We start from the raw sequence: 26,796 nt of genomic DNA on the forward strand, positions 1-26,796 counted from the left end.
TGCTGGCTGATAGGAACACCAGGCATTTGAGATCCTGATGTACTGCAGAAGAAGTTGTATTTCAGTTGGTCACTGCCTTACATCTGGAGACTGAAAAGGGACAGAAACGGATTTATAAGGGTACATAGCTGTCTCCATCAGCTGAAGATCTGGACACATCATGAACACAGTTAAAGCAGGGAAAGGAAAAAGAAGGGTGACAGAATAGAACTCTGTCATGGCTGGACCTCTGCTTTGGGAAGGCTATCTGCCAGCAATGAAATTACCATGACCTCTTCTGCTACACTTAACTGCTTTGCAAAAAAAAATCAATACTTGCCCTGGATGTGGTAGAGAACTGAAACCTTACACCTTAAACATTTTGCTTTTTAAATAGTTGCTGTATCTTCAGCTATTACTAGAATGGATATAACTTGCTAGTGCTTTTATCTCCAGGGCAATGCTAATATTCTGTCTCCAGGCTAACACTACAGCAGGTAAGCTCAGCTCATCTTTTTTTCCCTTTCTAGGTTTATGATTACACAGGTGTGGTCTCTTAGAGGATAGTATGAAGGATGTGGAGAAAACTGGAAGTTCCCATTCTTGTCAGTAAGGGTCCCACCAATTTCACTGGGATTAGAAAAAGGAGTAAATGTACATGCTAATCCCCATATGCAAATATAAAAGCACAAGTGCATGCATAAATGCACAAGCACAGATGTTTGTGCAAAGGCACAGCCTCTTGCAAGCATGTAAGTGTACAAATATCAACATGTATTTGTTCTGCAAGGTACTTCTTCATACTTCTATACAGTCTGTGTAACATATTGCCTCTGTGCATTTGTGTGGTGAGGATAAGGTAGGAATCTTTATCCCCCTGCATCCATTCCTCCAGGCAGGATCTGAGATGGAACTAGAAAGGAAGATTTCGGTCAGAACAGTGGTTATTGCATTTTATCATCTGCTCTGAAGCACTGTTGTGACCCATTTTGTGTGTAATTTAAATTTTCACAAGTATAAGAAACATGAAAGTTTTCTGATGCTGTCCCAGTCTGCATTAGAAGAGATTCTCAGGAGGAGGGCTACCAGAGCTGTAACAGCCTCCTGGTACACTGGTTTCAACTGCTTTCCTGTTCTTTCCCATCTCCGTTCCTACTAGGAGGATGAGAGACTCCCATTGCCTGAAACTGAAAGCTTCAGTGCTCTCCCTTCTTATTTCAGCCCCTTCCCAACCTCTACCCCAGAGATAACACCTTTAGAGCACAAACTCAGAGTCAGTGAGGTCTGAGCTTCAGACTTCAGCAATAAAAATACAAGCAGGATCAAGGCTTGAACTCGAGATTCTGATCAGCATCTCATATGTAATATAAATGTACCCAGAGTGACATCCTAAACTCTGAAATGTTGGCTTAAAGCTCCACAACTCCCTTTCACTCACTCTTTTGTCCAAATAGCTGAGGTCAAATGTGTAAAAGGTACATAATTGGACTGATGTACTGCCAGACTATTTTTCTATGATTGCCCTGTCATTCCTGTTCTGTTCATGCAGAATCCCGTGTGTGGTTAACTGATACTGAATTGTTCCCTCTTTCATGCAGCTTTTACTCAAAGATGTTATGAGAGAGCCACCTGTTCTTCCCAAGCTGAGACCAGCACCTAGAAAAGGAAAGAAGGCCCATTAGAATTCATTTACCAAATCTGAAGACTGGAGCTGTTCCTAAACTTACTCAGTAAAGAGGGAGTCACTTCTGGCAGCTGGCAGAATCTGTGTTGATCATAGACTGCAGAATCTACATGTAGATGGCATATTAGACCTAACAAGGGCATACATATAGCTGTCTCTTATCTAGTACTAGCAGTTCTGGGATTACAAATAGTTGTTTGAAGTGCATAACACCTGCAACTAGACACCATACAGGACATTGACACTTGCCCTGGCCTGACATGCTAGGCAGTTTGAACACAGCCCTGTTCCTGTGGAAGTTAGGAGTTTTTTATAAAATTTTTGCCTAGTGATTGGACTTCCCCATCAATTTTAATATGTATTGTCAGCTGCTCTCACTGAAAATTTTTGAGCAGAAACTGTTGAACATAGAAAGTATTTAAGACTACACAAAGTGTGCTTGCTGTGAAAACTGAAGCATCTCTGTCACTTATTGTATCAACATAGTGACATTGACAAAGCAAAATGAGATAATAACATTTCTCTTTTCACTGTAGATTGCCAGGTAGTTGAAGTTTCTACTTGTTTCACTAGGAAGTTCAACAACATTGTCAGTTGCTATTCCAAAAAGTGTGTTGGAGCATTAATATGGGTTTGATCTGGAGCAGCAGAAATGTGGATCAACAGGCTGGAAAGAAGTGCAGGGAGAGATAGTAATAGGGTAGCATGTCAGGACAAGGACACATGGCTAAAGCTGAGGTAGGAAAGGCAGATCTGGAATTGCAGGTTACAGACCCAGGTTTGCCGGTAGAGCTTAGAAGAGTTGTTCACGTAGTGCCTAGCAGGGAAGCAAGGCACTGCTATTAATCTCTCATCTCCAGGAGTACTAATTTACACACAATTTATTAAAGAGTAATGGAATCAGTGCACTGGAACCTACATGCCATTAGGAGAAATATTTACATAGTTTTTTTCCTGCTGTGCAGTCTGAAAGACAGATACAAGTCAAGATTTCATACTCTGGGATGGCCCCAGCAAGCATTATTTTTTCCTGATAAGCTGCAAGAAACAGCCACCAAGAACACTGTCAACACTGAATGATCAGCAGGGTACTGTCTCTTTTTTTGATAGCAGGTACGTTAGGACCACACTCTACTTCTGCAACACAATTTGCATAAATCCACAGGACTGAGTGGAAGCAGCTTACACATTTGCAAATACTGACAAGCATCTTAGTTGCAGTGGCGGATAAGGGTCCAGACCCTGAAAGTGCTCTGCATGTGGGGCACTCCATTGGGATTCAATACATTCGAGCAGATTTGGTCTGTAAGGTAAAATCCTTGCAATTCCAGATTGCAGACCCTTAATGCAGAAGGTGCTACAAAGCTGATCATGGAGGCAGCAAAGCTGCTCTGACAATATGTGGAAGCTACAGCTAGCATCCCAAGTCTAGCTGCTCTAGCGCCATGTGATGTAGTTACCCTCTGGCTTGAACTACTTACCAGCAAGTACAGGGAAGTACACACCAGCTAATTATCTACAAATATCCAGTAGCGGTTTGGTGTGCACAGAGATGATGACTAGAGTAGGGCCTGAGGCTAAGCTCCAGGGGTGTCAGGGGGAGCCCATGAATGGGCACTGGAGAGAGCTTGAGGAACATCAGTGTGTTGTCTTGACTTCCTAACAGCTAGGAAGGTGGGTGGGTATGTTAGTTGGGCAGTAATGCCTGCTCAAGCTATACTGGCTTATGGAGATAGTTTCAGAGTCCAAGTGCTCCATGTGAGAGCAGCCATGATGAACTCCTGTAGTGATCTTCAAAGAAGAGTATCTGTAGAGAGGTCCAAAGATGAAGAAGGAAACCCTCTTTCCATATATTCATATATTCCTGTAGCATATGGCCAGGAGAAAAGCTGGGAGAAAGTTGTCTTTAGGTGGTGTCCAAAGGCTTTTGATTAACGCATAAAGGGTGGTATGAGAGTTTTAAAGTACTGGTACTTCATGTGTTACCTACATTTAACCTACCAGTGGCTGGATTGAAGGGCCTTGTATTCCTCTACTCTGGGCCCACTATCTCAGTTTAACAGCTGTAATGGGGAGGGGTTTTACTTCTTCCTCTTTCCTTTTCTCTGTCTCAAGGGACATATTGCTTACCTTTTCCCACCTGCACTGGTGGGATATACATGTGTGTGCACATTGGTGGCAAGGCAGGAGAAAGAGAAGAAAATATTTCACAGGAGGATTAGGGGAAGGGAAAAGTCTGCTTGCTCCAAAACCAGCTCAGGTACTCAGCAGAACATTAACCAGGGCAGTATTTAATTAAGCCTTATTACTGTAAGAAATCATTTATACTGGAATACAAGTCTTTTTGGACCACAGATCCTGAGTTTGGAGGTTGCTAGTTGTTAGCAGCTCCTCCCTGTTGCTAGCAATGTTGAGAAGAAAGCTTACTGTAGGAAGGGGAGAACACAAAGGAGATGTTGACAAGTTCGTTACAGGATTTGGGTCAGAAGCACTGGTTAAAGAAACCCCATAGCTTTGTAAGCATTGTGCACAGCAATGTCTGCTTCCTGTAAAAGAATCTTACTGCCCATGTGGGTAAAAGGAGAAAAAAAAAAAGTATGCTTAACACTAAAAGGTCAAAAATACCCTGGAAGGATAGAGATACTCCTATGAATTCTATTGTTCTTGTTATGGATGAAATATTACCATGAGTCTTGTTTTGGCATCCTGAGAACAAGTCACTGGTGATTCCAAATGTCAGCAGAATCCACTAGCAGAGCTGCTGCCTTGCTGTCTGTACAGTTTGGAGTCTTTGGCATGGGTTCAAAGTAGAAATTAGTCTGAACATTTCTGAAATCTGGGAAGCCCATATGTGAATCCAGTTATGTGTCCTGGCATTTTGGCACGGACAGGTTTTTATTACAAGATGCTGAAGCTTACATTAAAAAAAAAATGCCTTCATGCTGTGTGCTATAACTGAAGGCATATGAAATCTGGCAGTTTTGTTTAAGTGAACCCAAAAGTTCAAACCCTCCTATTTTCACTTTTTTCCTAATTAAAAAATATCAAAATCTGCTTTTATTGCCAAATACATGGCTTTTTATGAAATGCAGCTCCCAGTTGCTGCAAAGGCTGATGAATCTCTGTAGATTTTTCAATTAAACTCAAAAGGATTTTGTAACCATGCAAGCACAGGTATATTCACAATTTTGGTTTAAAGTTTTTTCAAATCTTGTCAGGTATTTTTCTCAATGCTGCAAAACTAACCACTCCTTTTGCAAAGCTGCAATTTGGAGTTCAGGATTTTTACACAATTGAGCAGAAAGCATTTGCATCACAGAGGAGTAGGCAGAATGGTAAGCACAGCTCTAGAAGGTAAAGAGTAAATGTTGTGTCCTTGTGTGGAAGGATCTTTAATAAAGTTAAAAATGGATTTTGTATAAGAAGTTTTCAAGAAGAGGAAAAACATAACAAGCTAAAGCTAAAGTACCATTTGTTACCCAAAGCAGCAATCTACACTGAGTTCTTTTCATATATCTACTTTATTGCTAGATGATTTCAGCTTAGTAAGAGGGCTGATAGATTTTTCCCTTTATTGCAGCCATTTTTCAGTACTGTATAAATCACACTTACCTTTAGAGTCTTGTTTAGGGTTCCCTTGCAAGAATAATACATTTATATTTAACATGCCCAAGCCTGTTAGTAATGTAACAACAGAGAATGGAAGGGGAAAAGGGATATTACAAACATGAATGCTAAGGTCAACCACAAATAGTTTTCTGGCTTATTTTTTTAACACTTGTGTTAAGAAAGGATAATGTCACAGTCATCAGTAGCAAAAAGTAGTTACAAGGAAAATCTGAGTGTTGCTGTTATTTTAGTCTCACATCAATACAGTGACATGAAGTTGAGACACAAAAAAATGACAAGGAGGACTAGCTCTATCCTCAAGTTTGAAAGGCTTGCCTGCAGCACTCTCTACTACACCCTTCCGCAAGTACCTTCTAAAGTTGCTTGGTACTTCACAGGGGAGCTATCACAGCCACAAAGGTGTGGCTTTCACTTGCTCCACATGGACAAAAGCTTAAAAAAGAAACCCTAAGACAAAAATGTCAAATTTCTCAAGCTCCAACATCCATGAAGAACAGCTTTGTAGTTAAAAAATAATGCATTCTTAAAAGTCATTATCTGTAAAGTAGAAAATATTTACTCTGTGTCTGCTGTTTACATTTTGCCTTTCAGCTCAGACAGTGAAAACAGGCTAGCTAGCTTAATCTTTCTTCCCTTGCCAATTTTTTTTTCTATTCTCAGTAAGGGTTAAGATGTAGAAATGCACGAGGGACATCTTTTGGGCTGTATATTCCCCATCCTTCCTATCATTGCCAAAATGATGCAGCATAGGTGTTCAGTCATGAGCACATTTTAATGCACATATTATACTTATTATGAGATATTTTACTAAACAGATTTGTTCTCTAGCACAGATACTGCAGAGGCATTGGTAGAAAAGTATTTCCTGTTTTTCAGATTTCAAGAGCCTTCAAATGTTGCTGCTTCTTGCTTTACTTTGTGCAGCAGTACCCTTATAAGTATCCCTTTTTTAAATTGTCTACTGTCACCAAATCTGCTTTAAACATGAAGAGTGCAATAGATTATTTGGAAATGTCACAATTTCTTCCTTTCTATCTGCAATACCCAGAAGTTATATGCACAAAACTAGGCAATAACATGTCAAATTCAACTATAATGAACCTCCAAAACTATTAATAGTATAAATTTCCTATTGTTACCATCCCCTAACAGGTATTCAAAAATATACCGGTCATTTACAGTTGATTCTACCACCCTTTTAAACTTCTTGTCTTGCCTGGTGAAAAGATTTCCCTCTGCCCAGGGAGAACCATGGCTTGTCTTTATTTCTTGCAACACGGAGCTGCACTTTGCTTTTAAACACCCTCCCGCACCCTATCTTGCACATTGAAATCCTCCCAGGGAATAACCCCTAGAGCATGTGACTATCTATTCAAAATTGTTCAGCTTGAGTGCCAGAGGCTCCTCTCAGGAGAGGGCAAATAGAGAACTATGGACCTCTGAACGCTCCTTTTCACATGTATGATTCGTAGTATCCAGCAGCACAGCTGAATCACAAAATTGTCTATATTTTTGTTATACCATTATGATTTATTGATGTTTTAATGAAATAGGGACAAGCATTCAAAAGGAGTATGTTCCAGAATTAGGGTGTTACCAGTCCAGGACATAGGAGTCTGAGTAATAGCTCCTTGCTCTGCCACAAATGTTTTCTATGGCACTTGATACCTCATTCAGATCCAATCTATGATGTTGTATAGGCAACTAACTGCCATGTAGGTTCTTGATTTAGTTGCCTTTATACCTTCATACATCTGAACTTCATTCTCGGAGCGAATTTTATAAATTATTATTATTTTTTATTTGGATTGAGGTGTTCTCTAATATCCAGATATGCAGTGCAGGTAGCAACTCCTTATGGTCTAGGAATGTTGTGAGGGTGAAGTGCAGAAACAGAGACTCTCAAATACTGCTGTAATCAGCTATGTAACCCTGTAAGATAAACAGATTCAGAGCAGTTATATCAATACGTGGGAGTCTTTCACGAAGATGACGCATAAGGAAAGATTACTGCTTACATTTTTTACAAAGTTGTGGCTGATTCATTTGCTGGATGTTCTTGAGGTGCTTGATAAAGCTAGTGGTCAGTTTATTTTCTCAAGCTAAGGGAGGATTTCTTGATCTGGAACAGGGAGGTCTGGAGGAGCTGTGAATGCTACAGTCGTGATGAGTTAGCGGCTACATTATTTGTCTGGAAATAATTTAATTTTTACCAGTAGCACATGAGCCAACTACTGCTATCATGTCACAACCACCTATTACAATGAGTTATTGCTGTTTATTCTTTTTCCATCTTATGCCACATGGTACTTACATTTGTTTCATGCTGCATTTTCCAATTTAACAGCAGGCAATGTGAAGGCTGTTCAGATGCCACACAGGACAAGTACATGACACAGGCAATGGTCTGAAAAGACCGTGAGAGTAAACAGGGGTAACAACGCAGGGTAATGCTGCTTTATGATACCACTCATCTACACTGCGGTGGCTTGCTTGGGAAGGTGAAATAGAACCTTGCAGTCTCATTTTGCCATCAGTTATCTCTAATGCCTCAGTCCAAATGAATGCTTTACAATAACCATTAATTATCTTAATATGTTAAAATACATATAAGGAGGAAAGCACCATCATTGTAGGGCTGAAATTTCAAATCTCAAGTCTTTGCCTGAGACTCTGAGTGAGTCTCTGGCCACCAGCTTAGGCAAAAAGCATTGAAATCTGATCTCCTAAAGTTAGTGCACGTGAAAAGGAAGTGTCATTATGCTATGCTGTACCTGAGGAATGTGCTTTCTAGTAAAGCTTCTTTCAAGCCTAGGATCTCAAGACAGACTGTGCTCTCGCACTGCAGTGCAGCATCACGCTGTCCTCTCCCCTGCCAGCTAGGTGCAACTGGATCACAGATTAGATCAACCATCTGAATATGCCATGCGGGGACCAGGAGCTGGGCACCACTACAGGTAGGAGGGATATACTCCTAGCTTTGGACATAGTGAAACAGGCACTTTTTCTGGCACCAATGGGATGAGGCTTGACAAGTGTGCCTGGAGCCAGTGCTCTGTCTGCTTCCCATTAGTTCAACTCTTCTCATCTCCCACATACTTATCAGAGGGTATGAGACTGCTTCTTTCCCTCTCCCCTTTTTCCAAGTCTAGATACAAAGCACTCCAACATGATTTAACAGATTGGGATGTAGGATGGTTATTATTCCCCTCTACACTACTGCACAGCCTCTTCAAATCCAGTCATAAGCTAGCTTTTAGTTAAGATTTAATAAAGCAAGTATTCCTTAGGAGAAGCTGCTGTGTTTTCCATATTACAGCAGCTGTGTTTCTCTGCCTCTACCAGCAATTAAACCAATACTTTTGAGTCCATTCTCTAAGTTGCTGTATCTAGAAAGCTTTTGTGTATCAGTCTACACAGCAAAAATTATGCCCAAGTATGACATTCTCATTCTCAATCTCTCTCTCTCTTTCTCTCTCTCACACACACACTCTCTCTCTCACCCTTATATAAAGAATGTAACTTTTTACAAAACTGTATTTATTTTCTTGCAAAAAGTTGTCTAGGAACATACTGTTACCAAATCTGAAGGTCAAAATATTTTGTCACTGGTTTCAAGCTTTTTATGCACCTGTTTGAAAGGTAATATCACACATACACACACATATTGTTTATGTTTACATATACACACATGTATGTATGTGTAGAAATCAGTGTGGCCTGTGCAACATTCCCTGGACTCAAAGGCTCACATAAACAGCACTACTGGTCTTCTGAGAAGACACACATGCTTAAAATCAAGTATGTTTGCAGAAGAAACTGTAAATTCTGTTATGGGAACCTGTGCTGGGAAAGGGTTGAAGGATCTTTCTCTGAGCCATGATCCAGATTTAAGATCCAGGATTTAAGGCATGAGTGTGTTGCTGTGAGAAGCAAAGAAATGGGGCCTCTGGAGACCTCAGCCCAAGTGGGGCAAGGGAATTACTCTGGTATGTTTCATGACTTCCCTATTTAACTGACGAATGAAAGCTAGTCTTAGGGTACTACTGTACCTATACTGCCAGGGAGGCTCTGCAGACTAGAGAAGACAGTATGAAACTAAAAAATGTAACTGTTTTATTTTCCTCCACTTTGCACTGAGAGAAGGCATTTCTGGCCTTTAAGCCCATTTCTTTCTTTTTTTCCCTTTGTAGTTTCTGACTAAATAGGGTCCACTGTACAGAAGACTGTTTTAGTAGACTGTGTGGTCAAGAGACTCTTTCTTAGAGAAGAAATTGCAAGTGTGTCAGTAAAAGAGAAAAATGGAACAAAAGGAATCTTTCCTCTTTGGGATTCAACCACTTGTCACATTGTAGTTATGTTCACTGTGCAACATAACAACTCAGCATTCACCTGTAGAACAATTCTAGATCAGAGAAAAAGGAACTTCACTCACCTTCATTTGCTTAAAGTTGTTTTATCCTCCAATTCCAAGAATTATTACTTTCTAATCATCCTTATCTTGGTGTTGCTTTGCCTGGATGTCACTCATTGCATCAAATGATTCACTAGCAGTATCCTTCTATCCATGTGTATGACTGTGCCTGAGGATAATTTTAGAGCAATACACAAGAAAGAAAATTTTACACTCCAGAGACTCTATTTCTAGAGTCTCTTTTATCTTCACCACCAAATAATATGCTTTCATGTGCAGTAGCAGTAGGTGCAGCACCGTTTCATAAGCCAGACATGATACACTGGCTGATGATAACATGAGAGAGGGCTAGAAAGCCCTTACTCCTCCTAGTAACCCCTACTAGTAACTAAGTATTTGTGCAGAATGGGTTAAATGAAGGCAAGCGAACAGTGAAAAAGGTCAGAACTTGGAGCCCAGAGAGCAGGTTTCTATTCTTGGCTAAACAAAACTTTCTTGTTTGATGACTATGGCCAGGTCAGTTCATTCCCCGTTGTTCCATTTTTGTCAGGTACAAATTGGGGATGTCAATCTGAGGTAGTCTGTGACGGTTCATTTCTAGTTTGTACAGTGCTTTAACACGAGCTGCTGTGAAGTGGCATGAAGTGCAAAGCGCTACGACAGCGTGAGCGGTGGCCAGCGCGAAGGGCCGAACTTCTCAGTGAGGGGGGAGCGCAAGCTTGATCTTTTGGGGGGAATTTTGCCAGTTTTGAAAGCATCACCGGGCAGATCGCTCAGAGTGCAGGAGCCGTCCCCAGCCGGTGGCTCTCGCTGTCCCGTGGCTGAACGGCGGCTCCGCACCCGAAACGAAGCAGCGCGCTCCCGCCGCCGGGGCCGCGCTGCGGGGCGGCGCGCAGCCCCCCGGCACCGGCAGCGCGGAGCCTCGCCCTGGCCCCCTGTCGCAGCACTGCGGACCGGGACCGGGACCGGGACCGGGACGCTGCCGCCCGTGCGCGGGTTCCCGTGGGACCGCCCCTCCCCCCACCCCGCGGCGGGTGCGGCGGCCCACGGGGCGGGAGGCTACTGCCGCCTGCGCCGAGCGCTCTCCCCGCCAAGATGGCGGCCCCCACCCCCTGACCCCGGCGCTTCCTCTTCCGGCCGGGGTTGCCATGGCGCTGCCCCTCGTGCCCCTCCCGCCGGTGTGTGTTTACATCGGGCAGGAGGAGCCGGAGCCCCAGCGCCGGCCCAGCCGGGGACCCAGTCGCCGCCGCCGCCGCCGCCCGCTCTCCGTCCTCACCGGGCCGCGCTCCGGCAGCCCCGGCATGAAGGTGATGCGCCGCTCCCGGGCGACAGTCGGCGGGGCGGGGGGCCGGCCGGCCGGCTCACTGGCGGGGCGGGGAGGGGACGGGAGCCGCCGGGGGGGGTCTCGCTGCGGTGTCACTGCCTCCGGCCGTTACCCGGCGGCGGCGGAGGGACGAGCGTATCCCTGCGGCGACAGCGTCGCCGCCCGGGCGGCCGGCAGGGCATGCTGCTCGGCGCCGGCCCGCCGCGGCCGGGCTGGGGGGCTCGAGGTGGGGCGTGCGGGGGAGTGAGGCGGGGCGGGGGCGGTGGGGTGCTGCTCTGCTCCGCTCCGCTTCGCTGCTCCGCGGCCGCGCGAACCGCGACTTCTGGAACCTTCTCAGTTGCTCCGCTCGGGGGGCGCGTCGTGTCGCTTCCTAAAAACGTCTCGTGATAAAGACCCCCCGCCGTTGGAGGATGCATTATTTCTTGTAGTACCGTGGCTGGAAGGAGAACCACTTCGGAAGTGCGGTAGAGATTTCCCACTACTGCTCCTACTGCTTTTCTGGGTTCCTGTCTCTACAGAGAGAATGTCCTACTTTCCCCAGGCTTTTTAGCTCATGCAAATAATTTTGTAGGTAGTTTTACACCTCCGTAGCTGTGGGCTCTGTATGCTTTTAATATGCCACCGGGAATAGCTGTAGTGTTCACCTCTGTTTCTTCTCTCCCAGGCACTTGCTACAGCTTGGGGAAATGGGCACCTTCCTCACTGGTTCGCTAGTGGAAACCCTTGGGTGGGAGCGACCTGAGGGGAGCTGGCGCAGCTGTGCTCTGAAGCTAGTTGGGAGCTTCGGTGCCCTGGTAGAGGCAGCCATGGAGGCTGCCTGGGCTATGAAAGCAGCAGTAGGGTAGTCCTCGTTTGAAAGGCTGCCTTTGCAGTTCTTGCGCTAAGGAATCAAAAGCAGGATTATATTGTAGAAATAACACATTATTGCTCTGGAACTCCTCTCTATTGTGTTGTATTGTATCTGTTTTATTTGCAAGGGTCCAGCTCTTTAAATTGTTGTTAATCCATCTGAAATGTGAGTCAAAGCAGGCATTCCCTGTCTCCTGAATTTGCCTCTCAGTAAGAGTTGTATTGATTAACTGGATTGTAAGCTATTTGAGGCAGAAATTGTATGTACTTGCGGTCTGTTTGTGTTGTAATGGAGAGTTTTGGTTCAGGCCCTTCTGCATGCTGATGAATCCAGTAAGTATGCTTTACAAGTCCCCCAGCTTAGGTAGATTTTGAGTTCTGGGCAGTACGTGTGTGTCAGTCAAGGTGGGTATCATCCCTGTGTGTGAGGGGCTCTCAATGCTGAGTGTCTACACAGTTAACAGAAGAAGGAGGAAAAAAAGGGGGAGGGTAGTAAATCTTGATCTCCTGATTGTTAAAGTGCAATGAGTATTCATAAATAATAAGAAAGAGCAGTTTTTACACTATAAGAGAACAAGTACCACTTCTGGTTAAATAATGCAAAACAATGATGTTTTTAATAGTTTCAGAGTAGATATATGATATAAAGTTTCCTACTGTGCAGTGTTAGTTGTTTTGTTTTGCTTTTGTTCAACTCCTGATAGTAAAGGGATTTTTTTTTTCTTTCTCTGAATGCTTGTTAATTCTGATAGTATGGGACAACAAAAATATATATGAGGAAGATACTGTTTTATGGCCCTGGATGAGCTGCTGACTTACATTGCGAAAGAAAAACTTAAGTATGCTGGTTGAATAGTAAGTACATCCAGCTTGAGGCCAAAAAAGAAAAGATTTACTTCATCTTCTGTTTTATTGCATGTAGAATAAGCCACTGATTCTTCTTGGTAAGCCCATTACTTCTGCTGAATTCCTCTTTTGCCCCACTGGAGTGGGAATGCTCATGGCTGTTTTAGATGGGCTCACTCTGAATGAGACAAGATGTGAGTGGAGTTATGTTCTGATTGCGAGGAAATTGAGTGTGTTTGAGGGGAGAATCTTTTTTTCTTTTTTTTTTTTTTAACCAGTTGTATATCAGAAATATATATAATATATTATCAGTGTAGAACTTTTCAGTATAAAGAAAGTTTCATATTTTTCCTTCTGACAAAATGATTTCTTTCGATGTGTGTTCCTTACCCACATGTACCATCTTTTGCTGTGGCAGTTGCCTCAGTTTCCTCTACATAAGATCACTGCAGATGCATGATTTGAAGTCTTAAGCTGAGAAGGTGGGGGAGGAGAAATAAATACAAAATAAAAAAAAAAAGTGGAATGTGCCCAGAGTCTTTTACTGTTGATGCTGTTTCTTCAGTTTTATGTTCTTAGGATTTGCAAATTTGCCTTGTTTTGTATGTGGGATTTAGAAGTTAAATCTCTAGGATGTAGGAGCTTCAAGAAGTTTTGAAGAAACTTGAACCCCCCCCCCCCCCCCCCCGCTTGCTCACAACTGGTTCTAGTCATCTTTGATCTCCAAGTATCAGAGCTCACTTGAACTAGAGTAAAAGAGGGAGGAAAGGAGAATCTGTGTTTCAGTGCAGTGTGGGAATTGGATCTGTATCCTTCTTATGGACCTGCTCACAAATAACTCAGTATGTTACAAATCAATACAAGTTGTTGATCATTGCAGAAAAGGTCAGAACCAAGCTTTTCAGAAAGTCACCTTGCCTATTTCTCGTTTAACTGTTGTTATGTCTCAGGAAATACATTGGAGTTTGGGTGTTTTTATTGGCATTTGCTTTGAGTCTTTCTCTGCTCTGCTGGTTAGCAGATTGCGGAGAATGTAGTGATGTGAAAGTAAAACAAGCTAATGCCACTATGTGTAAAGATGGTCTGTCTACTTATGGGAGGGAAGAAGTGCATGAAAAGAGGTAAGTGGTAATGTCAGGGGAGTTCCCTTGTAATAATGATGTATCCTGAAAGGATCATGTCTTGATTCTTGCTGAGAAACTGAAGCTTCATGTATTTTGTTTCCAAGTCCATCAAGTAAAATAATAAAAGCATCCTACTAAAGTACAGTGAAATCAGCATGGCAAAATCATACTTTAAAGTGTTGAAGCTGAACTGGATTCAAGATTGTCTCTATATGTACTTTTCTGTTCCCAGCTCTTTCAGGCAGTGGCAGTGATTAAAGATTGTATCTCTGGACTCTTTTTAGCTATATGAAATATAAAACTGGTTAAAGCCCATATTTCCTGCACTGTGGGACAGGAATGACAGCAACTTAAAAGTGGACTTGCTGCATACGTAGGAGTATTTAAGGGCTATGTGGTGAATATCAAGAGCTTTTGCTTTCCTTCGAGGGCAGATCTTCTTCATGGCAAATACACTTTTTGTGGGTGCATTAGGAGCCTAAGGAAGAAGAAGGTTCTCATACCTGCTCTGTCAGGCAGGGAGGGCTGTTTGATGCATTAGGGATGTGGGTAACTGTCCCCATCCATCACACAGTCAGCCACCAGTTACTAGCCCAGAATACAGTATGTTTTAATAGTCTTCCACTGTGGCTAAGCTCTGAATTTCTCAAGTCTTAGGCAGCACTTAAAATATGCAATGGCTCCTGTCACTGCTCTAGCTTAAAACAAAAGTGAGAGGAATAAAATACACTGTCAGTATCAGGTGGTTTTGGAATTCTTGTTTGGGGGTGCAAGCTTAAGATGTGATTTCAGTTAAGTCACTTGTTTTTGGAACTGAAATGATCCTTGCTGCAAAACATGATGAGAGCTAGTGGTGCTTTGGCTGGTGCTCACATTTGAGTTATATATTTTGGGATAAGAGGGTGTCGTAATTGTGACATTTTCCTTTGAGAAGTTGTTACGGCTGTGTCTAAGAGAAGTAATGTTAATTTATTGCCCATGGTAGTTCTGATCTTCTGACTGTGGTAGCTGATTTTGGCAGATGAATCCAGAGATCTGATAAAGGCAGGTATTTTGAATATGAGGCATGAAAAGTTATGGATAGCCTAAGTAAATACTTCTCTTGCTTGTAATTGCTGTATGTGGTAGGTTTCTTCTGTACTGTTGCCTTTGTTAGATAGTTTAGTTCCTGAAGGATGTCATGGATTGTCCTGTCAAAACTAGCTGTATATGTAACTTTTTTTTAATTACATGTCTCTGATCCTGCTTAGCAGGGCTCATAACAGCTGAAATGAAAAGTACTTGGGAAAGAAACAGCTTATAAAAAGGAGAAGAGACAAAAGGTACTGCTTTCTGTGGAGTATATAGTTGTCTTTTTGCTGGCATGTGATCTTAAATTTGTTACAGGAAGCTGGGGGAAAGCGAATGGAAGAGTGAAAGGGAACATGGAATGGATATTCAATAGCTAATTCTGACTTATACGCCTGTCTACAACTGGTTGCATGCAGTCCTGTGCTTATATTCTGTGTCAGTGAGCTAGCTTACAAACTTTCTGATGGTTTTCCTTTCCTAGCGTTTCAGCTGAATTTCAGAGGCAGGAAGAGGTTATGTGCCTTCAAAGTTTTTTGGCAAGGTACACACTTGCATAGGTGAAGGTAGAGACAGGCTCTTAAGCAGTTTCTTAAAAAGAAATGCTGATGCTGGTTGAACTTGCTGGGAGTCACAAAAGTGCCTTATGCTTGCAAACGTTATGATCTTAACAGTTTTGCAGAGCTGCTTAAGTTCTAGTGAGATTCCTGTGTTTCCTTCCATATAAGAAGTTGATTTATATGGAGAGCCTGTGTACCTTGCTGACTCTCAAAAATAAAAGGCTGTCATTATCTAAAGCTATTGCTGCCAGAATAAATTTTTACCTTTAAGTCAGCAGGTCTGACGTTGCCTGTGTTTGTAGTGATCGAGTGTTTTGTCTGACAGCAGTTTAGTTGCAGAGTAAGGTAACTTTGTTTGAAAACTTGTATACAGCAAGCTGTGGTCTTGCACTGTTCACAATTGTTTGGAAAAGAATAAGATTTCTATGAAGCCTGGAAGTAAAATGGGCATTACTGCTGATAATACTTCTGGTTGTTCAGTTTGAGGTAGGCTGGTTAGGTGTAAAGTTGGAGAGCTTGACAGTACCATGAGTTGCAATGTTTGTATTTTGTAGAATAAGTAGATACTCTATCTGAAGTGTTACATGCCTTTAAAACACTACAACAATAAAGACAAGAACAGCAAACAACACGCCCGGCTGAAGGAGCTCAGATCTGAGGTCAGAACTCCTATGTAAGGAAGAAAATAGACTTTACTGCTGAGCCATGAACAAAAACCAAAGTAGTAGTAATGTGTGATAAATACAGCATATTGCAATCTCCCTACTTGTTTGCTCAGTGCTAATTCCAGAGTGCATTTGATCTGTTTAGCAGAAAAATCATCTTGAAATTCCTAATGAAATAAAATTATAAACAGAAATAAGTTCTGGACAGAATAAAATATTTTATTTATAGCCTCAATTTCTAGCTTTTTGATAATGCTGCAACTCCATTTTAAGTATAAAGGTGTCCCCAAAACATCAAAGTGATTTTAAAGTCTCTTGTCTATTTTTTTTAAATTAAATTGTACATTTTAAGTTTTGAACAAGAAGATTTTTGTTTAAAACTGTTTCAGTAAAGCCTTGTGTGATTCCTCTCCCCCCCTCTTTCAAGCTGAGTACATGGTTATATACTTTGAATTGGAGCTTTATGGTGAAACAGTATGTTCCTGCAATAAGAGCACTTGGCAAAAATTAGTTATACTTCAAGTCATTAAAGCTAAAACAGTAGTTCTGCACTTTTAAGGAAATACCTGCATGGAAGTCAGGTAATTGAAGTTGGCTCTGTGAAACTACTGTTAGAGAATACTGCTTAATGCATCACTTCATGGTCTTTTTGGAAATTCTGCATGTGAAACTGTAGCCCTAGAGGACAATGGAAATGATACTTTTTTTTGTCTCTAGTATGGTTAAGAAAATACTAATGTGCTCTCTGATACAAATGTAGGCCTGCATTATTAAGTGAAGAACTTCTTACTTGTATTTCAGACAAATTTCTCATACTGTCTGCAGCTTTCTAGGTGGTGCTTGCACATTTCATTAGGAGAATGAATAATAATCTCTGTGCAATGTGCATTATCTGGTTTCTTCAGTCTGAGTAAAATTGACATTAATGATAAAGTCACCTGCTGAAGACCAGGCTGGAGAAAATATATTTGTACTGTTTTGGTAACTGTAGTTATGTAAAATGTTAAATCAAACTGCAGTCTTGTTATTGTTTGCTTTCGACCTACTAGTTTGACTGTCTGAATTTCTTTCTGAAGTCTTCATTGACAGACAGTGACTGACAGGATGTAGGAAGAGTTCTTCCTTCTTCCCACTGAAATTACCTATATCAGTGAGTGGTCAGTTGCCAAAAAGGATTAATTGGTAGTTTTGGTATATCATTATTGGCAATGATTTAATTGCTTTCAGATTTGTTTTCTGTGATGCAGGGTCATGCTCTGGTCCTGTATCTTTGCATTTTGTATCTTTGGTCCTACTCTCTGTGTACTCTTCTACCCAAATCTGCTAGGTGTTTCTGTGATGACTGTCTTCTATATGTATGAGCCTGCCCCCAACTTTAACAATTGTTAGTATTTGAGTTACTGTGCAGTGCCACTTTGTCTTCGTGTAACTTATTTATTCCCTGCAAAAGTAATGTAACAGACTGTTTTTGAATATAAACAGTGTCCTGGACAAGGCATACACTTCATTGCGAAGGTGTTAATTTAAAATACACTTGACAGTAAGTCAGCCTGGGTAAGTTTCCAGCCATTATACTGCCACATAATATCCTTTTGATTATTACACTTTTTAACTTGCTCTGAGTGGCAGGCATTCTCTTTCAGCCAGATCAAATATATGGTCAAATGAAATCTTTTGGGAGGGAAAAAAACCTTATCTCCTTCTCTGCTATTACTAATTTAGACTAATTTAGTAATTCAAAAAAGTGGTCACATTTGTCTGTCAGGGACTGGTCTTTACAGTTTCTGGCTAGAACTGTGCTAGATGTCAAGAACATACATACTTTACTGCTTTTTTTGGCATCGCTATGAGTTTCATTAATTGTTCGATCTGTTAAAAGATGCAGGTATATCTTATTCTGCTGCTGCTGTACAGAATTTGGAGATTTAGGGACTACAAAATAAAGATACCTGTACTTGGATATGACATTAAATTGCATCGCCTCAGGATTGTTCAGCTGTGTCAGTTGTCAAAATGTCAAAAAATATATTGATTTTTATAATTCAAAATGGAAAAGAAATGTTGATCAAGACAATTAAATACAATAATTAGTTCAAAAATCCAAAACCATCTGAACTGTCCCTGAGCAGATTTTGGCGGCTTTTTGCTGTATAAACAATGCTCTCTACCCTGTAAAAGTATGAATATAAAAAGTCAAGTATAAAAGAGACCGTTTAATGACTTGCTGAATGGAGAATAGATCGTGGTATTGCCAGTGCTGTTGAGAAGTTACACAACGTAAACCCTAATTAGGATTACAAAGTTGTCCTTTTCCTGTAGAATAGGATTTGATTTTTGTTTAAAAACAATGGAACTTGATTTTGATTTGGACTTTGCAACATTAAAACTTGCTTGTGTTGCCTTTCTTCTCTGCAAGCATGTTCTGTCCCATGGTCAAAACAATTAAATGTAGTTAAATCATAGCCTCTCTAATGCATTTGCCAAATGCAGAAGACCAAATAATCTAAGTAACTTTTCTTTCTTATAGCATACTAGCAACAAAGTGTTATAATTTACCACTAATATCATCCTCAGCACTTCTATTTCCGTACTCTTCAGTGTTCTAAGGGATTTGTAACTACAACACAAATTCCCCTTGGGCTGAAACCTGGCACAAAAGCTCTCATTATGAGTGAATCTTGTTTTGCAAAATTAAAAGCAAAACATCTATCAAGAGGCTTTCTTGAATGTGGCTTTTTTGTTTTCGTGTAGGTTTGTGGTTACAGATCACTTTTTACTTTCCTCTACGCCCTTCAAAAAAAAAAAAAAAATCAAGCTGACTTTAGGAACCCCTGAGGTATGGGCATGCACTTAATAGCATTGGCTGATTCAATGGAACTTTCCTATTGTATTTAGAAAATATTAAGTGAAGCTGTCTTAAATTCAAAATCTACTGAAAAATCACTGCCAAAGTAAAACCTGCAGTTACAGTGGATACCTGTGTAACAAAGGTGCAGCAATAGTTTTAAATTTTTTTCTGCTGTTTGAGAGTGGTTATCTGAGCACTGAAGTAAGTATAAGGAGATGCTGGGTAATGTTGGGTGGTTATATGCTTTAGCTGAAAATAAGTACCTGTAGACCCTCAACTACCTGAGAGAGGGAAGGGAGACATCCAGTTGAACTGTACCAGTGTCTGATTGTGCAAGATCTGTTTTTTAGGGGGGGAGGGGGCAGGTTTTTTTTTTGTTTTGTTTTTTTAAACTTACTTTTTATAGGAATTGAGACTTTATGTAATTCTGTAGAAGCAAAAAGGACATTCCGAACCAAAGCCACTATCAAATATGAAAGATGGGATAATTTAATTAAATTTGATTAAACATGAAATCTCAAAGATAAATTCTGAGGAGCTTCATAACAGTCAGCAGTTGGATAGAGGAGAGACCCCAAATTAATCATTATAAGAAAACCTGATGAAGCTCAGCTGTTACGTTACTGGATCTGACAAGCATTTGGCATGCATTTGGGCTAATCATAACTGAACCATCCTTTGCCCATTTGGAGGAAATGGACCTGGGACAGGAAGAGCTGGGCTCCTGCGGTTGTAAGGAGAGACAAAGTACACAAGTGTGCGGGAAACCAGCTGTCCTGCGGGCACAGAATAAACTTTTTAAACATAATGCAAAAAAAGTCAATGCTTCTATTATAATACTTTAAAAATACCATTGTTGATTCCCCAAGCACTTATTGAACGGTCCTATATTTAAGGATTACTTCACCTTTTCTTCTCACAGACCTACAGGGTCTTTTAACACTTTAGAGGTGAATCTATACATTGTAGGTATTGGTTGAGGTGTACTTGGAGATACACAAAAAAGATGTTGGACCTGTGCTGGGAAAGCTTATGAGTGAAATTACGGATGTGGAGTGGTGAAGTCTGTGCTGTCAGTAGTTTTCCTCTGCTAAATGGCTTTATTGGAATTGTGCCTACATAAAATACTAGAGCTGAAAATCGGTGTTGGGTAGAACTGAGGACAGGTAACTTAGGCTGGCAGTTGAAGCTTTAGACAGGCTGAAGTAGGAGATAGGACCTTGTGAGCTCTCAAGGGGAGGCTTTACCAGGGAGGCGGTAGACTGGAATGGAAAGAAGTGAGGTTTTAGGCTCCAATGCAGGATAGAAGAAAATGTGATGATGACTGTCAGAAAAGGAAAAACTAGAGTGAAGGATTCAGGAACAAGCACGGAAATGTGAAGATCTAGGTTGGGAAATAAAGACCCTTTCCAATAGAAATTGCCCAGAGAAATTAATAGCTAAAGCTGGAGTTTCACCAGGAGTCTAGAATAATTTTCAGAGTAGTTTAATATTTCAATTCTCAAACTGTTGCGGAAGTCATGACTGTGGGCTTTAAATACCTGTAGTTTGTGTTCCAAAACAGGGGAATGAATCCAGATAAAATTCAGTGTAATGAAGAAGAGTACGAGTTTTTTTTATTTTTATTTTTTTTTAACATTCAATTTCTAGGGATTGAGTAGGAATGGGAAGAAGGAACAGGTTTGTAAGATATGTGCCTCTCCTTCATTGGGAACAAAAAGTTGTTGTCCTGTTGGTAGTCGTAAACTGAAAGAAACTTCAAGTGATTAGCCCCAAATTCATTTAATTTCAGTAATATAAAAATCCACCCCTGAAAAATGGTCGTTGATTTGGTTCGATTGGACTTTTGTTATGATTTTTTGGCTATTAGCCTAATCTTGGCTCAGTGAAGAGTCAATGGATAGTCTCAATTTCAATTTAAGATTAGATACCATCATCAGTGTAATGTGTAAGTACAAAAGCAGAGTCCAAAAGACCCAAAAGCAGTGTCTTTTGCATTTCAGGATTGAATGTGGGGAGTCTTTAGCAAGCTTAGCCATTAACTTAGCATTGACTCATCTGTTTGGGCATTTGCAGTGCCAGCCTCATGTCACTGTTAACTACTGTGCAAAATGGGCCAATAATGGTTGCCTAGTGTTGGGATTGCTCTTGAACTATGTGGGTTTTTTGAATATTTAATACACTGCAGATACAGTAGGCTCTTTGTGTGATCTACTTTTCCAAAAGCAGGATTGGACTTTGATCCCATGGTCAGAGGTGCATAGGGGGTGTTTTAAACTAGGTCTCTTACAGTATATGTCTATGCAGGAAGACGCAGAAAAGACCATGCTGAAAACGCTTGTTAATATAAATATGATGATAAAGGCAGCTCTTGGTTTCAGTGTCTTAAATATAATTTGATACCTAGCAGAAAATACTGCCTGTCACTGGATGGGAACCTTCTTGCCTTGTCATGCATGGACTTGTTACAGCACTAGTGAAATGCAGTTTTTCAATACACCAAAAACACAGGCATAACACTGAAGTCCTGGTCAGAATTACACTGAAAACTGTTGTATCCTGAGGGAAAGCATGTAGGGTAGTCTGAAATGGTTGTAGGTGATTACCCTCCAGTTTGTCATACTTACTTTGTTTTGTTTCCCTTGAATACTGGCGGACTGTCCTGTCCATCCATAAATACTTAACGTTCTCTGAAACGCAGCAAATGAACGCTAATTTACCAGCTCACAGGAGCCCACGATGTTTGAGTTAAGCTGCACTGTAAGGTCAGTAGTCACATGCTGTGATCAGAACATAGGATAATAAGTGCCTCGGGCAGTTTCTGTGAGAATCCCCATAGGTTTTCTCTCTTTCTCTTTGTCATCATTTAGTGTGTTTGCGTAAAGCTCTGCAGTGTCTTTGTAGTTCATTGAAACTGTTAGGAGGGACAGACTGAGCTGCCTTAGCACTGGCATAACCATAGGCTTCAGTTTGGAAGGGTGCTATTGCCTCTACTTGAACTGACTTGTTTCTGGTCAGCTTAGATCTTGTTCTTAAATATGACCTGTAAAAACTGCTAGTGAATCTTAATAGTGGTTGTATCCAGAAACTCATCAGTTTCTGAAAGGAACTAATGTGCTTGCTTACGAGAACATGGTCTGTCTCTGGAGAGCCCAGGGATGCTTTTCAGTCGGATGTTCCTCTGTTATATGCCATAACTCGACTATCCCTTTAATAGTACCTGTATAATTTTATGCTCTTCCAGTTGCTGTAGTGAGAAATAGAACCACATATTTTCAATTAAAAAGATTATACAAACCCTGAATGATTGAAAGACTATCATGCATTTAATAACCTAGTAATGTTTCTAAACTGTTTATACATTTTTCCTGCTTCCTAGAGGCTCCTAGAGAGGGCATCAAAGCAAAGGCAACATCTGAGTGTGTTGCTTCTGCCATAGTTGGAGATCAAAAAGATTATTACAGAATTGCTGGACACTGCATGACTGTTCATGTGCAGCCTGTTAATGTATTTGGTTGTGGATATCTGATCTGATTCCCCTGTATGTTTGTCTCCTTAAGAATGAAAAATCGAACTCACTGATGCCTCATTCTTGAAATATTAACTAAAACAAGTTGAGACCAACAACTTTACCTTAATTATAAATCTTCCTGAAACACAATTTTGGGGATTTGTTTTGATTGCTCTAGATTACCATGCTGCCAGAACTGTGGATATCTTTACTGGATATTGATGGTTATGTTACCAAGCTTGCAGCAGACCTGGTGAACTGAATGCAGCAGACATGGTTGCAAAAGCAATGAGCATGCTAATCTAAGGTACAGAGCAATTGTACAGAGACTCTGTGATCTTGTTAATAATGTCTGTCAAGATTTGAGAACCTGAAGTATTCCTTCTAGATAGGGATACTAGAACTAGTATCTCATCTACTTTTATCTGTTTGACATTTTAATTACTTAGTGAAATTCAGTAGTAATACTATGCATGCTTATTTGCTGGTAACAATGATGAAACCGATATGCTGAAGTCTGATAAATTGCTTTTCCTAGCAGCTCCCTATATGGGGTGATAAGCTAGCAATGAGATAAGAGCTTGGTTTGTTATATAGAGAATGTTTCCAACTTCATTATAGTAGAAGTAGGAGATTGCAAGATTTCAAGGTTGCAAAAGAGAATTCCTGGAAAAGATAAGTTTGTCGTTACTTGAAATGCCACGCTTCAATCTAGACTGTTTTGAATTTTTAATATAAAATCTTGAAATAACAAAATTTAGAAATCTTTTTTCAGTGTTTTTGGGAATAAATTTTAAATAAGATACAAAATGCATATCAAATATAGTTCAAAACATGCTGTGTTGTTATGATTTTTTTTTCCCCCCAGTAGTGTAAACACTCCCTTCAAAATTTCTGGCTATTTCTGTTAGCTATTAAGAATGTTCTGCTAATGTAATTCTCTTGTATCACATATTTTTCTTCTGTGGAATTCCACTAGCAAATGTTAAAGTTTTTATTTGAAGACAAACAAGCAATAGCAAAGATCATCTCAGCCCTCGCCTTCTATAGTGGTCTGCATGGGGCTCTGTCTTGCCCGGAGCTGGATTTATTAATACTGGTTTAGGCCTAGAATTGACTATAAGCCAAGAGAAACCTTTTTTTAGGATAAATATTGCAAATGATAGCCACTTTTTTGGAGAGTCATACTGTTAGTTTCTGAACACTGGGTTGTTCATGCATGAGGAAAAAGGTATAAAATCACTCCATTTTGGTAGCGTTTTGCATCTTCTTTATATAAATGACAACAGGTATAAATTAAAGGAACATCACTATCTTAGATTGTCATAGGATAAAACATTATGAGCAGGTTTGTCTCATAGTAGCCAAGTGAGACTACTGGCTTTTTTTTTTTAAGAAGGAAAAAATGATGTTTTTCTTGGTAGCTAATAGGTTTAAATGACCATGTTTGATAACCTTGTTCTTAGCTAGTTAATTTTATTTCTATACTAATGTTCTTTAGGGCATTAAATTTGTGTGGGGAAGGGTTCTTCAAAAAATGAGCATATTTGCCTTTTCCTTAGTCCCTAGAAGTCAGAACATCTCATCAGGCAGCAAATAATTGGTATGAACTTAAGCTTTGCTTCGTGTGGGACAGGTCCTCTTACTGTGTTTTTCTTTTTAAACATGGATGTTGTCCCTTTTAGGAAAAGTCTTGCAAAGTGCTAGCTAATCTGCCAAATTTCTCAGTACTTTGGCTAAGTTTCTCTTGGACACACAAACTGGTACTGCCCAAGCTGACACTATATCATCTGCACATCTTGATCTCTACCTTTTTAGTTAAAGGCTGTTGAATTCAGGGAATTAAGAAGAGAGCGCCATGGCTTGAATAGAGACCAATATTTAGTACATTTATATCCCCGAACACCAGCAAAACATCTAGCTGGAGAAATTACACCAATGCTGAAAGTACTCTGAGCTTTATTTAGTGACTTGGCACAATCTGTGTGATTTTAACATGTACGGGTATAGAAGGCTAAGATCTACCTATCTCAGAAGCTGTTTTTCTTTCAAAATGTGTAGCATGAAGGTAGATCACAACAGTGATTCTACTATTTCTCATGTGCTGCTAATAAGTAGGCATTGGAATGAGAGGAAGATATTAATTAGATAAGGAAGGCAGCTTGATAAATAGGTTTTTATATACTATTCTTCAGGCTAAATCAAGTTATATTTATTAGAGACAATAAAAACTGAGGTAAATAACGAGCACTGAAGATCACATGGAGACTAAGAGCAAGTGTATTAGTCCCCGACTATCCAAACTTTATGTGTGTTCCAAATATTGACCTAGGCTTTCCTGCAATAAGGGAAAGTAGAGGCAAAGAGTTAGGAGATCGCTTCTAGTTTAGGAATTTTTTATGGTTGTGGTTTAGAATGTTCGTAATACAAATTTTAGTGCCTTATGTCCTATGTGTCTGATCATTTACGTGAAAATGCACTTTGTTTTGGTAAACGAATGTAGCCTCATCATCTCCTTTCACTCTCTGTAGCATTAATGGGTAAGAAGAAAATGTATAGAAATACGCTGCATGTGACTGACTTAGAAACTGAATACGTGCTCATATGTACATGGAGAAACATACTCTATATTCAATTTGTTGCTTCTATCCAGATGTATTGACCCAGTCTTAAAATCTAGATTACATTATTCAGGTGAAATGAGGAGATGGTTAGACCTCAGTGCTGGTAGCTGGCTCCAGGGTTCAATTTTTGATCAGACTGTCAGAAAAAATACTTTATTTGTCTGTAGTCTGTGTTGACTGTATTTTTATACTTTCTGTGATAGCTACTACTAGGAATGACATAATGTTTGAATAGTTTGTTGACCAAAGCTGGAAGGTGTTGATACTAGGTGTTCGTAAATGTGGAGAAATATTCATTCAGTATTGATTCCACAGATAAAGCTTGCACGGTCCAGGATGACAGATGTCGAGGTTACAACAGTGGCATTAACGCAATAAACTTTTACATTTCACCTATGTGTTGTTTTTCCCAGCTATCAGACTTTTAAAAACAGTGTGGTAGTACTTCCCATTTTCATGTCTGTTCTGTTGAAATAATGGGAAATGAATGAAAATGTAAACTATCTGTGAAGGAAGGAATAGAAAGTGTGTCACTGTTCAAAATTTGCAAAGTGAGAAAACAGACAAAGTATGCAATGCTGTAGGGGTAACCTTGCAGTTACAAGGTTGGAAAACAAATACTGCAGCTTTAATGTTTCCCCTTGAGTTTGAACAGTAAAATACTGCAAGCTTTTGATGTACTGGTGTTTAAACTGGCTTCTGTAACCTTCCACCTGAAAATATTAATATGCATTTTCTGATAGTCCAGACTACAAGCCCATTCATGTTTTAAAAGTGCACAAGAGCCTTGTTCCTGATGAGTGCTAAAATTCCTATTTAACTTTTGACTGCATTAGTGCTTTGAATGAAGAAAATTGTGATTAGATTTTATTTTTAAACTACGCCCAATGTTAACTCTGCCATTACCTTAAAAAAAAAAAAATTAAGGGCCTTATTTATTTTTCTTTGAGAAAGCAACTATAGTTTTATGGCTTCTCAAGTCATGTAAAGGTTGCGTATGCAAAGCGGGTTCTCAGCCTTAAATAAAAGTTAGTGCTCTCTATAAGTCTAACTGCTCACATCCTTACATCAGCAATGTTGCAGGCTGTTGCCAAGGTCATGAAGGTTGGAAAGTGGAATTGCAAAATTTTGGAGGGCAATCTAGTAGCTCTTAAATGGAAGTTAATTTAGCACATTTTACTTATTTTTATACACATATATATATGCATGAAGGTACAAACGTGATTGGTAGGGGAAAACTGGTCAACAGACTTGAATGGGTTAGGAGACTATAAACAAGGTTGCTTTGCCTTCTTGTGAGAATATTTTTCTGTCCTGTTTTACTTGCACATATGTAAAGTGAGATGTGGGACCATTTGCATAACCCATATTGATCTCCTTCTGTATCAGGCTACAAACATATCAGAATCCAGTCTTGGTAGGACATGGATAGATTCTTCTAAATCAAAGATTGGATATTTTTCCTGAAAGTTCTAAGTGATGGATAATCTGCCACAATCCTGGGTAAATGGGATTTGAAATAATTATTGCATTATGTGTTTTAGAAATAATAATTTATAAACTGTGCCTCATTGTTTAGTTCCTGATTTGAGTCTACTTGGACACTCAAACCTTTGCTTGTTAGCTTGAACAATCCTCTTACCAATCTTTTTTTTTTCCTTCCTCCACTA

The 26,796-nt window shown here is 40.2% G+C and overlaps 1 protein-coding gene and 1 long non-coding RNA gene across 2 annotated transcripts in view; one reads left to right on the forward strand and one right to left on the reverse strand.

Moving 5' to 3' along the window:
• Positions 1 to 6,314: 6,314 nt before the first annotated feature.
• LOC112987580 (uncharacterized) lies at positions 6,315 to 10,676 on the reverse strand. Its single transcript, XR_003260302.2, has 3 exons — positions 10,469 to 10,676; positions 9,729 to 9,876; positions 6,315 to 7,225 (listed from the first exon to the last, which is right to left on the reverse strand). It is a non-coding gene; the product is annotated as an uncharacterized LOC112987580 (long non-coding RNA).
• Positions 10,677 to 10,759: 83 nt separating this feature from the next.
• LOC112987579 (transmembrane protein 263-like) overlaps positions 10,760 to 26,796 on the forward strand; it is a 205,255-nt gene continuing 189,218 nt past the window's right edge. The window contains exon 1 of the mRNA XM_026107510.2: positions 10,760 to 11,014. Coding sequence (XP_025963295.2) covers positions 10,856 to 11,014 — 159 coding nt within the window. The 5' untranslated portion in view covers positions 10,760 to 10,855. The remainder of the gene's footprint in view (positions 11,015 to 26,796) is intronic.

Source organism: Dromaius novaehollandiae, chromosome 5 (assembly GCF_036370855.1).
Source record: "Dromaius novaehollandiae isolate bDroNov1 chromosome 5, bDroNov1.hap1, whole genome shotgun sequence".
NCBI classification, from domain to species: Eukaryota; Metazoa; Chordata; class Aves; order Casuariiformes; family Dromaiidae; genus Dromaius; species Dromaius novaehollandiae.